Source organism: Astatotilapia calliptera, chromosome 5 (assembly GCF_964374335.1).
Source record: "Astatotilapia calliptera chromosome 5, fAstCal68.1, whole genome shotgun sequence".
NCBI lineage: Eukaryota > Metazoa > Chordata > Actinopteri > Cichliformes > Cichlidae > Astatotilapia > Astatotilapia calliptera.
The window spans coordinates 21027908-21045298 of NC_137426.1; the positions used below are offsets into that span (position 1 = coordinate 21027908).

The window sequence follows — 17391 nt, forward strand, 5'->3', positions numbered from 1 at the left end:
AAATTCAGTCTTTAAACTAGGGTTTTGTTAATTTAAGCAAAGGGGTTACCCAAGTCTACCTGGCCTAATGATAAATAGTAAGTTCAGTGTAAAGTTAGTGTTCATAATTAAACAATAATAGAGGGACTGCATAAAAACGACATCCACAGGAGAGTTCCAAGAAGAAAACCACTGCTGACCAAAAAGAACACAAAGGCTCACCTCACATTTTCCAAATCCATTTTGATGATTCCCCAGACTTCTAGGGAAATATTTTGTAGACTGATGAGACAAAAGAAGGTTTAAGTCATGTTACATCCTATCATAGAGCATTTTATAAAAAGGACATCGGACATCGTACCAGCAGTCAAACTTTGTGGTGGTAGTTTGTTGGTCAGGGGCTGCTTTGCTGCTTCAGGCCAACTTGGTGTAATTTATGAAGCCATGAATTCTACCAGAAAATCCGGAAGGAGAATGTCTGTTTTTTCTGCATTGTCATTAAATGAAATCATCAATTAAAAACTGTATTTTGTATTTACTCTGGTTTGTCAGATTCTTTTTTTGTTTGTTTGTTTTTTGCTGATCTGAAACATGTAAGTATGCAAAATATGCAAAAAACAAAAAACCCAAACAAACAAAAAAAGAAACCGATTTTACTGTTTTAATGCACCGCATTAGGGGACACCTTGTTGTAAAGGATCATAACCAGTAGGTGGCGGTAATGCTCACTTAAATGCTTTTTAGTGCTCTTAAAAGGTGAAGTCAAAACGAAGAAGACTCTTGTCGCTACAGACCGGAACAAGTGGAAAAGCTTCTAGAAAGGTTTTGAGTATCAAGCTGTCATCGTGTGTAGGGGGGTGATTTATTAAAACGGTATGTAAAACTGACAAAAACTGCATTTTATATCTGCTTCCGGTTATTTATTTATATAAAGCTTACGTTTTGCTACAGCATCCACGAGACGTATCAATCAAGCATACAACGAGCCCTAAAGTGACCTTGCTGTGTTAGCGCCTGTAAGCAAAGTACAAAATCAGCCTGTTTTATATAATTACACAATTAATGTCCTCAGTTAATCTCCATATTATGTGCTTTGTGTTTCTGCAGTTATGAGTAAGATCAGGCCTGTGACATCTCTGGCTGCCTTTCATCTTTAGCGTAGCTCAACTCATGTTACGTAACGCCAGTTACTTAATCCTCTTATGTTGCTGGTCAGTTGACCCATTTTACAGTGGAATAATTCCTAATATATTTTTTAAGTATGAAACTACTTCTGCTTAGCTGTAATACGTGTAATGAACATATTACACGTTTGTTTTATTATGTTACAAGTGAACGTTAAAGTGGTTAGACGTATCAAATGCTATGTGTTTCTTTGCAATTGTGAGACATATTTTATGTCAAACAGACACACACAAACTATCTAGCCTATTGACCGCATATGTAAAGTGCGAGAATGAGGGTTGTGTTATATCTTTTGACGGCAAACGTTTCTGTTCCCGTGAGCAAACTCCATCCACAGTCTGTGTAACGCAGTGACATATATTTGGTCCACAGTGTCTCTGGAGACTTCATATTTTCACCAGAATGTGATTTGATAAATGAGAGAGACAAGCTGACAACTGTTATTACACTCTATGGGATACAAATCAAAATGTATAATTAATTGGAAAAGAAAATCATAGTCATGAAAAACGATATTATTTTTATGTAGGTTATATGTACATTACAAAAAGTTTTAATATTCCTTTTTTAAATGGAAAAACTAGTAATATATCCTCACTGAACCATGATCTGTTAGAGGTAAAGAACACCATTGCACGAAACATTGATTGAAATGGTTAGTAACAGTTAGTACTAAAAAATTTTTTCCCCCCCAAATCTTTCCACAGAATTGTCCACAAACGCTTGTGCTGTACTAAACCATGGGAACTGATAGAAGGTGAAGTCCGCATAATCCTTGTGATGGTCAGGAACACGTTGAACATGTGCTCATATATTTAAGTCTCTGGTGCTTTTGCAGGATTAGTCGTAGTGAACGTACTGGAAGATATGGTTCTGATATGCGCAAACACGATTCAGAGTGCTATGGAAAACGAAGCAGAGATGTGGAAAAGGATTATGATCGACGCTGGGTCCACGATAGGTACAAAGACTACTGTGATGAACGCAGGGACCAAGACAGCCCAGAGGTAAGTGGAGAAGAATTCCTTTGCGGCTTGAAGTACGTCTTGATCAGAGTGATACTGAATTTGTTGTCTTTGAAGTTAAACATCACATTATTATATATTTTTTTCTCTTACAGAGGAGCCGAAAACGACGCAGCAGCAGCAGATCTGATGACGAATATGATGGTGAATATCCAGAGCAGGACTACAAAATGGAGCAGGAGGAGGAGAGCAAAACGATTATGCTGAGGGGGCTCCCTGTCCACGTCACAGAAGATGATGTAAGCTCACAGTTCACCATTCAGTGGCATTCATGCTTTTTAAAGGAAAAAACACACCAAACTGTATATCATATAACTTTTTCACGAGTTGTAAGGAATCTCTTGCAAGAAGTTCAAAGCTGTAAACTGTCACAGGATGGGTGTAAAACTTTGGCACAGAAATCAGCAACACTTCACGACCTTTGTGTGTGTGTGTGTGTGTGTGTGTGTGTGTACAACTGTGCACCTTGCCATCTTTCCCTTCCCTATATGGAATTATCCAGGTGTTAATCTGAGCATTTTGGAGAGGGGGATTGACATCTGTCATAATTAATATACACTGGGAAAAGGAAAAAAAAATAGTGTCTTGTTGGTAAGTACAACAATGTGTCAAATATGTCAACAATGTGTCAAATAATAGATTAAAAACTGCCCTAAACTTTACCAGGCATCACTTGACACAGGCGAAAGTGAGAACATACATTCCCAACGCAGACATTAGTAAGTCTGTAAACTACCTGCTCATTAGTAAAAAGTCTGTATGATGTTGGATTGTGATAGGATATGCTGGGCTGAGCCGATAACATTCAGGGTGGAATGATTGTAAAGCACACATTTTGAATAACTTTATACACGACTTTGGTGCACAAGTTTGAATTTCTTTTAGATTTTCACTAGATGTCACTTCCACCAGACACTTCTGAAAGCCATCAACAAGCTTCTGTTATAATTCCAACTGAATTTTTGACCGATTTTCTTGGCAGAATTGCTAAAATTTATTTAAATTATATTGGTTGGGACCCTGGAAAAAGGAGAGTCCAAAAAATATTTAAAAGCCCAAAATTACCATGATATTCATTTTCATGATGAGTCTGCGTGGGTTCTTTATGGGTACTTCAGGTACTTTTTACTCCCACAGTCCAAAGACATACAGTTATTGGGCTTAGGTTAACTGGTTATTCTAAATTGGGAACATGTACCTCATGGTTCACAACCAGTTTCCAGAAAGATGGTTTTAAGTAAGGAAACAGTAAGTAGGAAGAAGATCTGTGTTCTGATGAGTCTCACGTCTGCTTCTGTTTTGCAGATGCGTACAGCTCTGGAGCAGCTACAGGGACCACAGCCTGTGGACATACGTTTGATGAAGAAAAGGACAGGTGAGCGATACTCTTCAGAGGAACGTTCCTCGTTCCTTTCCGCGCTTGATCTTTAAACCCATCTTTCCTATTTTATTACAACCCCTGGAAAAAGAAAATTAAATATTGTCGTAGGGTTCTTTGTGTCATATAGAAATTCTGATTTAATGACATGAACAGGTAAGAAGTTAAGGGTATGTAAATTCTACCATCATGATGTTGTAAACATCCCCGCCGCCATGCAAGCCCATTGTAACTTTGAATTTTGCACCAAAGCATTTTGACTAACACGCCTCCCGTCTATATTTGAATGCTGTCTCTAGGTATAAGCCGAGGTTTCGCCTTCGTGGAGTTTTATCACTTGCAAGATTCTACCCGATGGATGGAGACCAATCAGGTTGCTTCAACAATCACCAAGTCTAGAAATATTCTTGGAGATTAGAACCCAAATTAACCAGTACAGTAATGATGGCACTTTACAAAAAGCCCAATTTGTTTGTATTTAGCCAAAAAATCTTGATCATAGATCTGTGATATCTGAGATGTAGTATTTCAGATATCACACATCTGGTGATGCTTCATAGCAGCATTATTGAATTTTTGTTTTCTGTGAACACCACTGTAAAAATGCACATTTGTTTGGTTTATTCTCTTACAAATTTTAAGTTTATTCTCTTAAAGCTTACAAAAGAGGGAGAGTTTGCTTCCTGTTAGCAAGTGGACTTGTTTAGTACCGACTGCCCCGGGGTTTTTTGCACATTCTGCTCCAGCTCTGTCACTTTGATAGTTTCTCATCTCCATTTATTATCCGAAGACTGGAGTGAGATGTGGACGGGCTGGCAGCACTCCGGTCCCAAACACTCAATCCCTCATTCTCTGAACTTCTCTTCCCGTCTCTGCTCCTTTTTTTTGTCCTTGAGACACCCCCATCTAAGCAACAAGTTAAAACCTAGCCACTCTTTCCTGTTCCCTCTGCTCTCACTCATTGGGTGGGGTAGCACTGGGATCTCAGCACTTGCCTCTTTGGCTCAGACGTGTCGTATTTTGGTGTAACTGTTGTTTGTTTGTCTTTATTTTATTTCACAGAACAAGTTGGTGATCCAGGGGAAAACCATCGCAGTGCATTACAGCAACAGGAAACAGAAGTTTGAAAACTGGCTTTGCAATGCTGTGAGTGTTATCTTTGAACTTATCCCACAATATTACTCTTTTTTTTCTTTTTGCTTATTGTAACAAAAATACACAATCGACGGTTGTTGCAGTGTGGTCTGTACAATTTTCGGAAGAGGCTGAAGTGTTTCAGGTGTGGCGCGTCAAAAGTTGGTGAGTTTTCCCCCTTAAGATGAGTTTTTTGTCTCTCTGTGAGAACGAGCAGTTCATTATATATCCTGCCTGATGTTTTTTGGCATTGCTCTTTGTAGGTGACTCTACTGGTGTAAATGGTTTAAATGTCGAGTGCCAACAGCCAGGAGAATACAGTGGAGACAGTAAGTGTTTGTTTTTCATCGATGACAGAAAGAGTGCAAAACAAAAAATGTATTTGGTATAAATGTAATCATCTTTATGTTATTAGATTTTATTTAATAATCATGTTTTATGTATTCTCTGTATTTCTTTTTAAATTAATAGTAATTAAGTTCCACTTTTTTGAGGCAACTTCTGCTTTTTCATGTGAATGAGTGTGATGTCATGAGGTCAGCTTTTTGCTGATCAGTGTCAGGAGCAAACGCCTGCTTTTAGTTGGGAGATTACTGAAAAACTGAAGCGCTTAGCTGATCTTTCTGAAAGTAATACTATCAAGTAATAAATATGTAGTAATATAATTAGATATTAAAGAATGGGGAAGACATTAAAATAACTAAATTAATACTGTGGCAAATAAATACAGAAGCAATAAGGCAGTAAACAAAGTTATGTCACATTTCATAAATGAAATAATGTCTGCGTGTAGTTTTTATATGAATTTTGATGCCTTTTAAGAGCATTTTTAATATATATATTCTTGATTTTCCTTTTGGTCTACTGAAAAATTGCACGTTCCCATAGAGACATTGATGACTTTTCTTTTTGTTCACAGCGATCATTTTGAGGAACATTGCCTCTCTCTCTACTGTTGATGGAATTTTGAACTTACTGGCACCGCACGCCAACCTGTCCACCAACAACGTCCGCCTCATCAAAGACAAGCAAACGGGACAGAACCGAGGCTTCGCCTTTGTCCAGCTCTCATCCCCGCTGGTGCGTAGCTTTATTTTTCAGCAGTCAGTATGACTTTATAGTGTACGTTGGTGTGTTTCTAGCGGAGGTGTCGAGACAGTGTGGCTCTATGTCTTTCTACAGGAGGCTTCTCAGCTGCTCACCATTCTCCAGAGCCTTCAGCCACCTCTGAAACTGGATGGGAAAACTGTCGGCGTGGATTTTGCCAAAAGTGCTAGAAAGTGTGTAATTCCGCACATACATAACATATATTTAGACAGCCTGTTTTATATTCGTCATATATTCATCATATACTGTACATACCTTTTGAGATCCTAGAATATAATAAAATACAAATCGGGGTCTTATTTTCATTCTGCATTAGCTTATATTTAATTTACACATAATTCTTTTCCCAGAGACTCAGTGCCGCCTGAGGGGATCAGAGCCAGCGCTCTCTCTGTTGCCAGCACAGCCATTGCTGCTGCTCAGTGGTCATCCAGTCAGGTACCATAGACTGTACCATGTCTAAGTAGAAAACGTGAGCTTCTATGGCTTGAGGGATTTAAAGAAATGGACCAAAAAGCTACAGTGATATTGTCGATATTAAGAACTGATTAAAATTACATGGACTCTTATATCTTATTGTCAATTAAAACAATACTTGATTAGTGGAGCCTAACATCAAAATCCAGGAAAGGATTTATTGACTTAACTAATTTATTTGCATTATGCTGATACAGTTGCTCTACTTTGGGTTGCTTTATTTTGTTTCTGACGTCACATATCTGTTTTGTCTTTTCAGTTGCAGCAAAGCTCAGGTGCAACTTCAGATCAGATCGCTTTTCCAGAGAGTTATGCAAACATGTGGCCACAGCAGCCTGAAGGACTGGTTCCTGTCGTTGGAGATGGATTGCTTGGAGGTAAACAAGGAATCACTCGCAAAAATTTGGGGTGGTTTTATTCCGAGGTTGAGATTCTTGACTTCATCATCACTCTCCCCAGCGGCTCCAGGAATGGCGTCTGTGATCCCCGCATCTACAGCTGTGGTCCTATCCCAGGCAGCTCAGGTCTACCACCCCATCATAATCAGTCAGCCTGCTGTTCAGGTAGGAAGTGTATTAATGTGGCGTCTTTGGGGTGAAAAAATGCTACTCAAATGTGATTTCTGTCTGTGTTGAATCCAAATGTTCATCAGGGTTTTTTTTTCCCCCCTCTCCTACCTCTCAGACACATCCACTAGCTGTTGCAGCCCAACAGGCTGCTAGTGTTTGCACCACATCACTCACAACACCAGCATCTTCCACTGTTGCAGCAACGATCTGTGCCGGATCGACTGCTAACACAACAGGTGAGAGGAGTTGGCTGCAGAAATACTCCTCTGTGTGTGAGTGATAGAGATGATGATGATAAAACTGAAGATAGAAAAAAGGTTTTGCTTCATATCTGCCTCTATTTCAATGTTTTTGTTTTGTTTTTGTAGCTGTTCCTGACACCTCCATGTACCAATACGATGAGTCTTCAGGTTACTATTACGATCCACAGACTGGCCTGTACTATGATCCTGGCAGCCAAGTATGTGCACTTGATCTTATTGCATGTGCAGAACCCATGCCATGCAGCATATGTATTTATTTTAAATACACTGTTCACATTTTTTTGTCTTCTGCTTGTCATCAATAGTACTACTACAACTCAGAGACTCAGCAGTACCTTTACTGGGACAACGAGAAGCAGGCGTACATCCCTGCACTGAGTGAATCCGGCACAAACACAGAACAAGCGTCCACAGCGAGCTCTGCAGCCACCTCTTTAAGCACAGGCGGTAAAGAGGCCAAAGAGAAGAAAGAAAAGCCCAAAAACAAGTCCGCACAACAGGTAAGTGCTGCTCTCAAGATGTTGATCCTGTTAATAGCTGTTAGGTCGTCTTTGAAATAATGTTTTTGGCATTATTAAATTGCAGATTGCAAAGGACATGGAGCGTTGGGCAAAAAGCTTAAATAAGCAAAAAGAAAGCATTAAGAGTACTGCCCAAGGGTTAGGATCTTTTAAGGATGAAGACAGAAAAGAGTCTGCTGCTGCAGATGCAGGTTTCTTCCTCTTCGAGAAGAAGGTAGTGTAACAGTAACTATTAAGAATAAATATGATGTGCTTTGGATCAGTGCAGTGGTGTACGGGTAGGTTCTAACTGGAGAAGCACACTGATTTGGAATATTATATTTAGAAAGTACATTTTCCTTCTATCGTCACGAGTCACTGAATATCTTTTAATCATGAGATTATATATGTTGTGGGTCTTTACTCGTGGGCTTCATTTGGTTCCTTTCAGCAGATCGGAAGCTTTGAGATGCCGTCCCTCATGACTGAACAAATCAAGCTTGAGGATGAGATTTCGTCTAAGGTTTGTTGTAACTTTGCAGCTATTTCTCCTGTTTATTAGTAAAAATAAATCCTTTAACACTTTTCCTTTTGTCTGTTTTCATGTTAGAGTGATTTGGTCGCTGCCTACAATGGGGATAGCGACCCAGATGACAACGGCTCAGACCGAGCAGCCGATGAGGAGGGGAAAATGACCGACTGGAAGAGGATGGTGTGTCTGCTGTGTCGGCGGCAGTTCCCCACCAAAGACGCTCTGCTGCGTCACCAGCAGCTCTCTGACCTACACAAGGTGAGGATGGCAAACAGCGGGTGTTTAATGTGCAAGCAGCTATGAATATTCTGGGCTGCGCCATCTGTTCAAAGCAAAATGGAGCTCACATGCTGTACCTCACAGGAAATGGAGGTTGCATTTATTCGTGCCAGTGATTATTTTGTTCTCGCGTTTCGCCCATGAAATTACTTTTAATTCTTTTAGAAAAACTTGGAAATTGAAAGAAGAGCTAAGCTTTCAGAAATGGAGCTGGAAGAGCTGGAGAGGAAGGAGGCTGAGGTATTTTGCATTACAATGTCATCTTTCTGTCTCTGTTATTTAAAAAAAAAAAAAAAAAAAAAAAGAAAGAAATTTGAATGAGAACATAAGTTTTCTTGTGATTTTTAACAGCTGAAATACAGAGATAGAGCTGCAGAAAGAAGGGAGAAGTATGGTATTCCTGAACCTCCTGCACCTAAAAAGAAATTTTACAAAGCACCAAGCCCAACAGTGTAAGTGGGAGGAGTTTAATCTCACAGCAAACAGTCTATGAAAACTTTTAGTAATATCTTCTCCTTTTTCTCATTATTTTTATGTGAATTGGACCTTTTTAACACCTGTAATTCACCATCATCAGAAACTTTGAGCAGCCCACTAAAGACGGTTTAACAAGTGATAATATCGGGAGCAAGATGTTGCAAGCGATGGGCTGGCAGGAAGGCAAAGGTCTGGGACGTCACCAACAAGGCATCACCGTTCCCATCTCGGTGAGCAGACTTTTTTTTGTCTTCCAAACTACCCCTTGTCTGCTGGCCAGATCCTCTTAACAGATGGAATCTGCGCGCCAACGTGCTAATTTCTGCCCACATAGCAATTAGCACTGCTGCCTGAGGGGCACCTGTGTCTAATATGTCATCTCTTATAATCGTCTTTGCTTTTCCTAACAGGCTTCATTGAGGACCAAAGGCACCGGTCTGGGCATTAAAGGAAGCTCATATGAACTCTCACCATCTGACACCTACAAGGATGCTGTGCGTAAAGCCATGTTTGCACGCTTCACAGAGATGGAGTGAACTGTGGAGGAAGGTGATTGTGCTGTGCTCTGAAATCTTTATCATGTGGACAAAGGATTTGAACACATAACATACAGGAGATTTTTCCACCTGTACAAACTTTTAACTGGAGTTTGTCTTGTTCATTTAGGAAAAATTTAGCTTTTTAAAGCTAGATTTGTTTGTTTTCAGTGCACTTTACATGTACATTTTGTATATTGTTTGTACATAAAAATGATGTAGAACCTCTGAAGCTTTGTTTTGTGAGAACCTCTAAGAGTCAGTGTGATTAAATAAACCTGCACAAGCTCTTGTGTGATTTTTCTTTTTTCTCCTGATCAATGAGGGTTATTCTTGTCATGTTTGCATCTGCAGTGGTGTAGTCAGCTCCTCTCACCTATTAGTCCCACATTGATTTGACAATTACTATGCTCAGGTCTAAATGCTAGACACAGACTCTTAGTCGATTTGGAGTTAATTTTACCACTTTAACATCAGCTACTGCACTTTTATTTTTAACTGTGTGTTGTAAATCCCTGCATGCTCAAGAATTTATGTAGGAGTTGGATGCATTGGGGCTTTATTGAGCTGTCAAAGTATATACAAGACAAATGGTGATCTTCCTGTTGTGCAAAGTTCATCTTTTATTTCTACAATCCTCTCTGTGATTCACAGGGTAACACCGTCCTAAAAAAACCCCTCAACATTTCTATAAAGAACCATCAATCTGCGTTCCTATAAACATATGAGAAGAGACCATAAACGTGTCAGCTTGGAGAAAGAAATGAGCATACATGTATTAAACAGATCCCTGGCTCTGGTGAATTTCTCTGAACCACCACTGGACAGTTTGCCAATTATTTCTGCCAGACTCTCTTTGGCTTCCTTAATATCCTCTTTCCTGGAGGGGCTTATGGCTGGCAGGTTTCACCTGCTCTTGCTCTTCTTGCCAGTCTTTTTAAAATACTTCACAGGATGCTTTGCTACGTGCGTTTGGCTCAGTAAATGTCTAATATTTACAGGAAGAAAATTTTTTTTCCTAAAGACAGGCTGCTCTTCCACCACAACGGATGTGTGCTACTTTGTGTTTCTTCTGTAATGATAAAAAGTGTTTCATGTCTTGAATTCCTACGCTGGGATTTTCTCTGGGTATCATCAAGCAGTGGCTTATCAGCTTTTGTCCACAGCCAAAGTGCTTCAGAATTAGATTAAGTAGTAGAGACTTTATGAGATGCTAAAATTTAAAAAGGTTGTGTCTCGTTTTCATGATACCGGCAAATCTGTTCTAAGATCAAAAGTCAATGAGTCAAAAGTGGAAGTGTTCATTCAGAAACTGTTCCTCAATTTGTAAATGTCATTTCCAGACTGACTTAACGTCTGTCCATCTTTAATTCTTGATTTGACCTTTATAGCAGCAGGAAAGCTGTAACGTAAAGTAAAGCATGCTCTTTAGGGCACAAACATGACCATAAAACGTTGGGAAAAAAACGAGCTTCCATATTATTATTAATTGATTAAAACTCTACTACTAAAATAATATACCTAGATGTGATATCAAAAATCATGGAAACAGTAACTAATCATCTATGTGTATTTGGAGTTGGGAGTTCGCCTTGTGATCGGAAGGTTGCCGGTTCGAGCCCCGGCTCGGACAGTCTCGGTCGTTGTGTCCTTGGGCAAGACACTTCACCTACCGCCTACTGGTGTTGGCCAGAAGGGCCGATGGCGCGATATGGCAGCCTCGCTTCTGTCAGTGCGCCCCAGGGCAGCTGTGGCTACAACTGTAGCTGCCTCCACCAGTGTGTGAATGTGTGTGTGAATGGGTGGATGACTGGGTGTGTAAAGCGCTTTGGGGTCCCTAGGCGGGACTAGTAAAAGCGCTATACAAATACAGGCCATTTACCATTTGGATTCACCACATCAAAATCCACAGGAAGACCATACTGCTGTTTTACATGTGCTGTGCAGATGGCTCTGTTGCACAAAGCTTCCCTTTCATTCCCATCACTAGGGGTCAGCATCAGTTTTAGAGCCAACTCCTTCATTCATTCATAAATTAAACAACCAGAAAAAGAAAACTTGAAATTGGTGTGAAATGCATTAATTGTAGTTATATATCTGTTTATAGCAACGTCTGCCTCAGCAGTAACATGGAGGTTGTCCTCAGCATACTGCTGTTCACGGGGTGGGATGGGAGAGGAGGATTAAGATGGTGTTGGTTCGTAATGCAGCGGTCACAATGGTGCAGCTAGAGGCAAAATTTAAATCCTCTTCCACGATCCCTACAATGATGATTCCATGTGTCATACCATGTGGCACAAAAAGGAAAGATGCCAAATCTTCCCAGGTTTCCTCTTGACTGACAGCCAAAAAGTGCAGATTAAGTGACCCTGTAGTAGCAGAATGACAGCACTGATCTCCCTGCTGATTAATACTGCAGTGCAGAGCAAACCGTGCTCACCGTCTCACAGGGACACTTGTGAATGCCTACTCAGTTTTCAGCATGTCTTTGGCTCAGCTTACCAGAATCTGTGTCAGTTGACTAAGCTGTTTTGCATAACACAGTCAGTCGCCACATTTGTGCTCAATAAAATTGTGAGGATAAGGCTGGCATATCTCATCTCCCAAGCGACATAAATAATTTTAAGCTCGTGCAGGGGCGCCTCCTGAATATTTTTCAAAGTGACACAATACAGATGACAAAAATTGTGTATGCAGGAATAAATTACAAGTTAATGTTTCAACTCATTGAGGGATGTCTTCTTCTCTTTTGTGCTCGTGTTTATTAAAATTATGTTTATTAATTATTACTATGACTGTATCAGGCCCTATCTCAGGCTTACATCGTTGTGGAAGAATCTGGGGTTCGGCCCTCTTTCCTTGAAATGTAAGATTTGTGGGCATTTGCTCATGCACAGCTCTCTTAAGATCCTGTACCAACATTTCAGTCGGCTTGAGGTTTGAACTTTGACTATTTTTTGACTATTCCATTACAACACCTTGATTCTTTCCTTTTTCAGTCAATCTGCTGTAGAGTTTCGTCTGTACTTGGGCTCATTGTTCTGTTGAATGACCCACTTTCAGCCAAGCTTTAGCTGTCAGACAGATTGCCTCACATCTGACCCTAAAATACAGAGAGGTTTGTATTGACTTAGGGACAGAGACATGCCCATGTCCAGTGGCTACAAAAAAAGCCCAAATCACCCCCCGCCTCCATCACCGTGCTGACAGTTGCTATGAGGTGTTTGTGCTTGATTTTGATCAGATATGGAACTGTGCATTAATTATGTCCAGATCTGTCCAGAGGACTTTGTTCTAGAAATCTTCTGGTAATCTTGTAAACCTAAACTGTGCTGCAATATTCTTTATAGTAAAATAAAAAATAGTTCTAACCTTAGCTGTAACCGAAGCCCCAGAGCCTTCCTTTAAACCTAGATTTAACATTTAATAGTAAAATATAAAGATTTACATTTGAGGTTTTAGGTCCCATGATGAAGAAGTCACGTCCTCATAATGTGACTCTATAATCTGATTTGGGTTTAACTGGACCACGAACACAAGTTATGTGTTAATACACACACACACACACACGAACAATGGTTAGCCAGCCTAGGTACTCATGCCCCCCTACGGCCTAGTATATTGTTATGAAGTTTGAAGGCGGCCCATAAAAAATTGTGAGTAACAGAAGTTTTTACTGACTTTGACATTCTGTGTGACCTTGACTGTGACCCGATGTTCACCACAGTGAAATCAGCTCAAGCTCTTATTGTTATCTACCATCACACAAAATTTGAACATGATATCTTAAAAACTGTGGCTGTTAGACTGCAAACAAACAGATATAGCCTAAACTTTGGAGCTCTCGCGTGAGATATTTTTTTAAATTATTTTGCAGAACGAAGCTTGTTTATTTTGCCTAAATTGTCATATTATAATTTGTTGTAAGCGGGGAATGCTTTCAGAATGCTTTGAGGCAGTTTGTTTGTTGTCAGCAAACAAGAATTGAACCGATTGTGTTCCAAGTCCCCACAGATGCTATCGTCGTTTTAGTGGTTTACAGTGTTTGCTCTAGCTGACAGATGCTCCAGTGTTGACTGCATGTTGCACCACGAGCAAAAGTTATGTGCATGTGTAGTAAGGGTGTCAATATTTGTTCAATTGCTGAGTGTAGCAGTCGTCCCCTGAGGCTGTAGTGTCTGGAGCACAGGGGCTTGCATTGAGAAGTGATTGAGATCTTATCACAGTGAAACCTCAGCTTGCAAAAAATACTACACTGAATCAACAACTTGTCCATTCACAAACACCCCAAGAGACGTATTAATGCAGGCTAAACATTTCTGGCAACCAGTCTAAGCTTACGAGTGCAGCCTGAGCAAAGACCTTCTCTAGGAGTGACCTGATGTTGTGTAAAGCTTTACTGGTGGATAAAAAAAATGCCAGAAAAGTAAAATTAATAGAGTTAATCATTGAATTTAATCTCTATTAAGACAAATATCGCCTTATTAGGAAAACTATTTGTATTAATGAGCTTCTCTGTTGAATAAATTGGAAACCATCCTTCAATCAGCTATACATATTTATTCTTATATAATTCAGCTATTCATTCATATTTATGAGGGGAAATAAATCTAATTTCACTAATTAAACCAGCATGAATGTCCATGAATGAACTTTGCAAGCCTTCAAGGAATAAAAAGTAAATAAATAAAATAAATGAAGATCACAACTGCAGCTTTCTCTGAAGTTTCCAAACCATGCACATTGGATAGGTGTCAAACATAGAGAAGAGGCGCCTCTTCTCTATGTTTGACACCCCTGATATAATCTATAACTTTATTAACTCACAGTTTTTCAGCATTAGGAAAACATTTCTCCAACCTCTGTGTTTCTGCCATTTTCTCCCATTTCTGCCAGTTTCAAGCCACCTAGAAGTCATCCTCCAAATTATTAATAGTTATTCACTTTATGTACCTGTGGGATTTAGTCTGTAAGTGGAAATTAAACATTTCTTAGAGTTTTCTGCATCAGTAAGGTCAAATCTTTGTATTAGTAAGCTTTATTATGAATATGCCCAGTTCTTTGAAGTTTGTCTGATATGTTATTAATCCAAGGGTGGCATACTGGTTAGCACTGTCACCTCACAGGAAGAAGGCCCTGGGCTGGGTGGGGTCCAGTCTTGGGCCTTTCTGTGTGGGGTTTGTTCTCCCTGTGTCTCTGTGGGGTTTCTCTGGGTTCTTCGGCTTCCTCCCAATGTCTAAAGAAATGCACGGGGTTAGATTAGTTTGAGACTCCGAATTGATCATGGGGATGAATAGTTGCCTCCTTGTTTTTGCCCTTCAGCAGATTGGTCCAGGGTGTACTCCACTTTCTGCACATTGACAGATGGGTCAGGCTTCACCCCCTGGCTAGAAAATGGATGTTTTTATTTAGTTTACAAAAATGACAGTCCATAATTCAAGCCTAGGTCTCTGTTTGTTGCAGTGTGGAAGAACTGAATGCTTATGACCTGCTTTTGGAAGTAGCAAAAATCATTTATAATATTAAATATTAATAATAAATATGTTTACCATTTGTTGACTGAGTTGCAAAAAACTATTGAGAACTGCAAACAGAGCTATAGTGAACTGGTCAGTCAGTGGGATTTGGCGAGAGAACAAAGCATGGCACTCATTTTGACCATTTAATTCGGTGCATTAGACTTTGCTGTTTATATGTGTGCGTGTGTGTGTAATAAACAATGCTGTGAAAAAACAGAGTTGTCAGTTTAAACAGGAAAGCTTTGTGTGCCATGTTGTCAGGTGGGTTGTTGGGAAAGCCACACAGGTCCCCAGGACATGCTGTACATTGTCATGTTTGTCTACGGCAGAAGTGTTTTTGTTCCTTTCCTCAGGGATCTAAAAGGAAAGACATCTAAGACTACACTCAGAACAAATGACTTTCAAACAGAAGAACCCACACTGCTAACACGCTCGTCTCATGCAGGCAAGTTGTTCAAGTGTCCAGTCCAGCTGTCCAAACAAAGCACAACTGAATTCAATATCTGAGGAATCCACTAATCCACACAATAGCTTAGAATAAGCTAATACATTTATTTGGCAGCATTCATAAAATGTGTTATTTCATATTATTTGTTTCCTTGGGAATGTTTTGGATTTTTCCCCCAAAATGGATTTGATAACCTCTCTTTAGATATTGTCACGAACCGGGCCATACGGTCATGACAAAGAAAACCCCAGACATGGTTAGGAATGTGTTCCAAGCTGCTTTATTATTTTAAAACAAATAAAACAGAAAAGAAACCCTACTGTCAAAATCAAACAGTGGTGTGTGAAGGAATGGATGAGTGGAAGATGATGCGTGTAATAGTGTCAAAAGCAAAAAACCAAACCTAACGCAGCCAGAGTCCAACCTGGTGTCTCAGAGCCAACCTAAACTATGCCCTAAAGGCTTTTTATATAGAGTCCTGACACGCTGGCCCAGGTGCTGCCAGTGTCACTGATTGTAGACGGGAACCCCGCCTCTCCAATGCCTGCAAACAAGACACACACGAGCCAAAAGGAAGGCAGGGTGCAGTAGGTCGTCACAATATTATATTGAGTCTGAGTGTTATTAACTAAGAAAAAGTAACTTCTTCTTCTTTTAGCTTTTATCTGTTATATTCATTTTGTACAAATATTATGACTGCATTGTGTTGATGATTGCTAATGGATGAATATGTTGTGCAGATACAATCGATTGAGGAGTTTAACAAGTTAATGAAATGAGGTATTCAATCACACAAAGATCATCCCAGCAGAAGATTTTCTGGGACTCACCCCAACAAACATCCTTCTGAGCCTTTCATTTTCACTGGCTGTGCCACAGGCTTTTGGTCATTAAAATGATTCTCTCAAACATGCAGCTGGATTGTGTGTAATAAGTTAAGAAATTACTTGACCATATGAACGGTTTGGAGCAAAGTCTGTGTGACATCAGAATTTCTAACTGCATCTCTTTTTAAATCATAATATTAAAAGAAAAAATATTTGGAAAGAGCAAAAAATATTTGTTAAATTTTATTGGTATCATGTATTGGTAATTTGAAAGGCACATTTTTGATCCCCCCCTCTGCTAATGTTTGCTGCCGTCAGTCTTGCACACGGACCCTGTTCCCTGTTTGGGCCTCAGTGTTTCAGCTCCCTCCTGGAAAAAAAACAGACTGTCCTTCAGGGAATTCCTCCTGCAGAGAGGAATAATGCAATGGACATTTCTCTGTCGTGCAGAGCACTGTCTGCAATGCAGGGTCTTTGAAGGATGGGCAGGTGGCCCAAGTATGTGTTTGCATGTGTAGAAGAGGGGACACTCTACAAACTTGTTTTGTAAAAACTTTCTCAGATGATTGAAGTCTTGAGAGAACAACAAACAGCGGTCCTCTGGTATGACAGATGTCTCCTCTTGATAAATGCTTCTGAAATTCTTTGATTATTTTAGCTTCCTGGGCCATTATGTAACATTTACAGCTGGTTTTGAACTGGTTACAGCTCTATGATAATATGTATCTATAGATCTGTATCTATGCATGTATGGATGCCTTTCCAAATTGTGATATCAGTTCATATGCAAGTGATGTGTTTGATGATGATGATGATGATGATGATGATGTTTTTACAATGAGGGTAGTATAAGGCCAGATAAAGTGTGCTGTGCTGTTGAGAAACTGGCAACTAGCAAAGCATGTGCACCTGAAGGAATATCTCAAGTTTGCCAGCAGAACAATCTCAGTTTTACTTCCTTTGGTGGATTTTTAGTGCACATCCTCCTACCTTACTCCATGTTAACTATTCTACATGTGCCTATAGTCAAATACAAAACTGGTAAAATAGAAAAGCATATGCCAATTTCTCTGGATTCAGTACTGTCAAAGATTTTAGCCCAAATTTGTTCAGATGGGCTTCAAGAATATAAATCAACCACAGACAGTCAGCTGGG

At 39.8% G+C, this 17391-nt stretch overlaps 1 protein-coding gene across 3 annotated transcripts; it reads left to right on the forward strand.

Moving 5' to 3' along the window:
- Positions 1-743: 743 nt before the first annotated feature.
- Positions 744-9729, forward strand: LOC113022511 (RNA-binding protein 5-like). Of its 3 annotated transcripts, none has more exons than XR_013909271.1 (24): positions 744-852; positions 1872-1921; positions 2003-2171; positions 2285-2428; positions 3495-3564; positions 3867-3940; positions 4630-4713; positions 4806-4866; positions 4965-5030; positions 5621-5781; positions 5884-5981; positions 6159-6246; positions 6545-6662; positions 6745-6848; positions 6970-7090; positions 7223-7314; positions 7423-7617; positions 7703-7852; positions 8069-8140; positions 8228-8407; positions 8594-8668; positions 8759-8880; positions 9006-9135; positions 9316-9729. XR_013909271.1 is itself a non-coding variant. In XM_026167977.2 (24 exons), exons 2-24 carry the CDS (start codon positions 1905-1907, stop codon positions 9439-9441), a joined length of 2496 nt encoding a protein of 831 aa, XP_026023762.1. In that variant the 5' UTR covers positions 745-852; positions 1872-1904; the 3' UTR covers positions 9442-9729. The 3 variants fall into 3 exon arrangements, 2 of the variants coding, with proteins under 2 accessions (XP_026023762.1, XP_026023768.1); XM_026167977.2 differs by having other exon boundaries at positions 745-852; positions 8780-8880; XM_026167983.2 differs by having other exon boundaries at positions 745-852; positions 8072-8140; positions 8780-8880.
- Positions 9730-17391: the final 7662 nt, after the last annotated feature.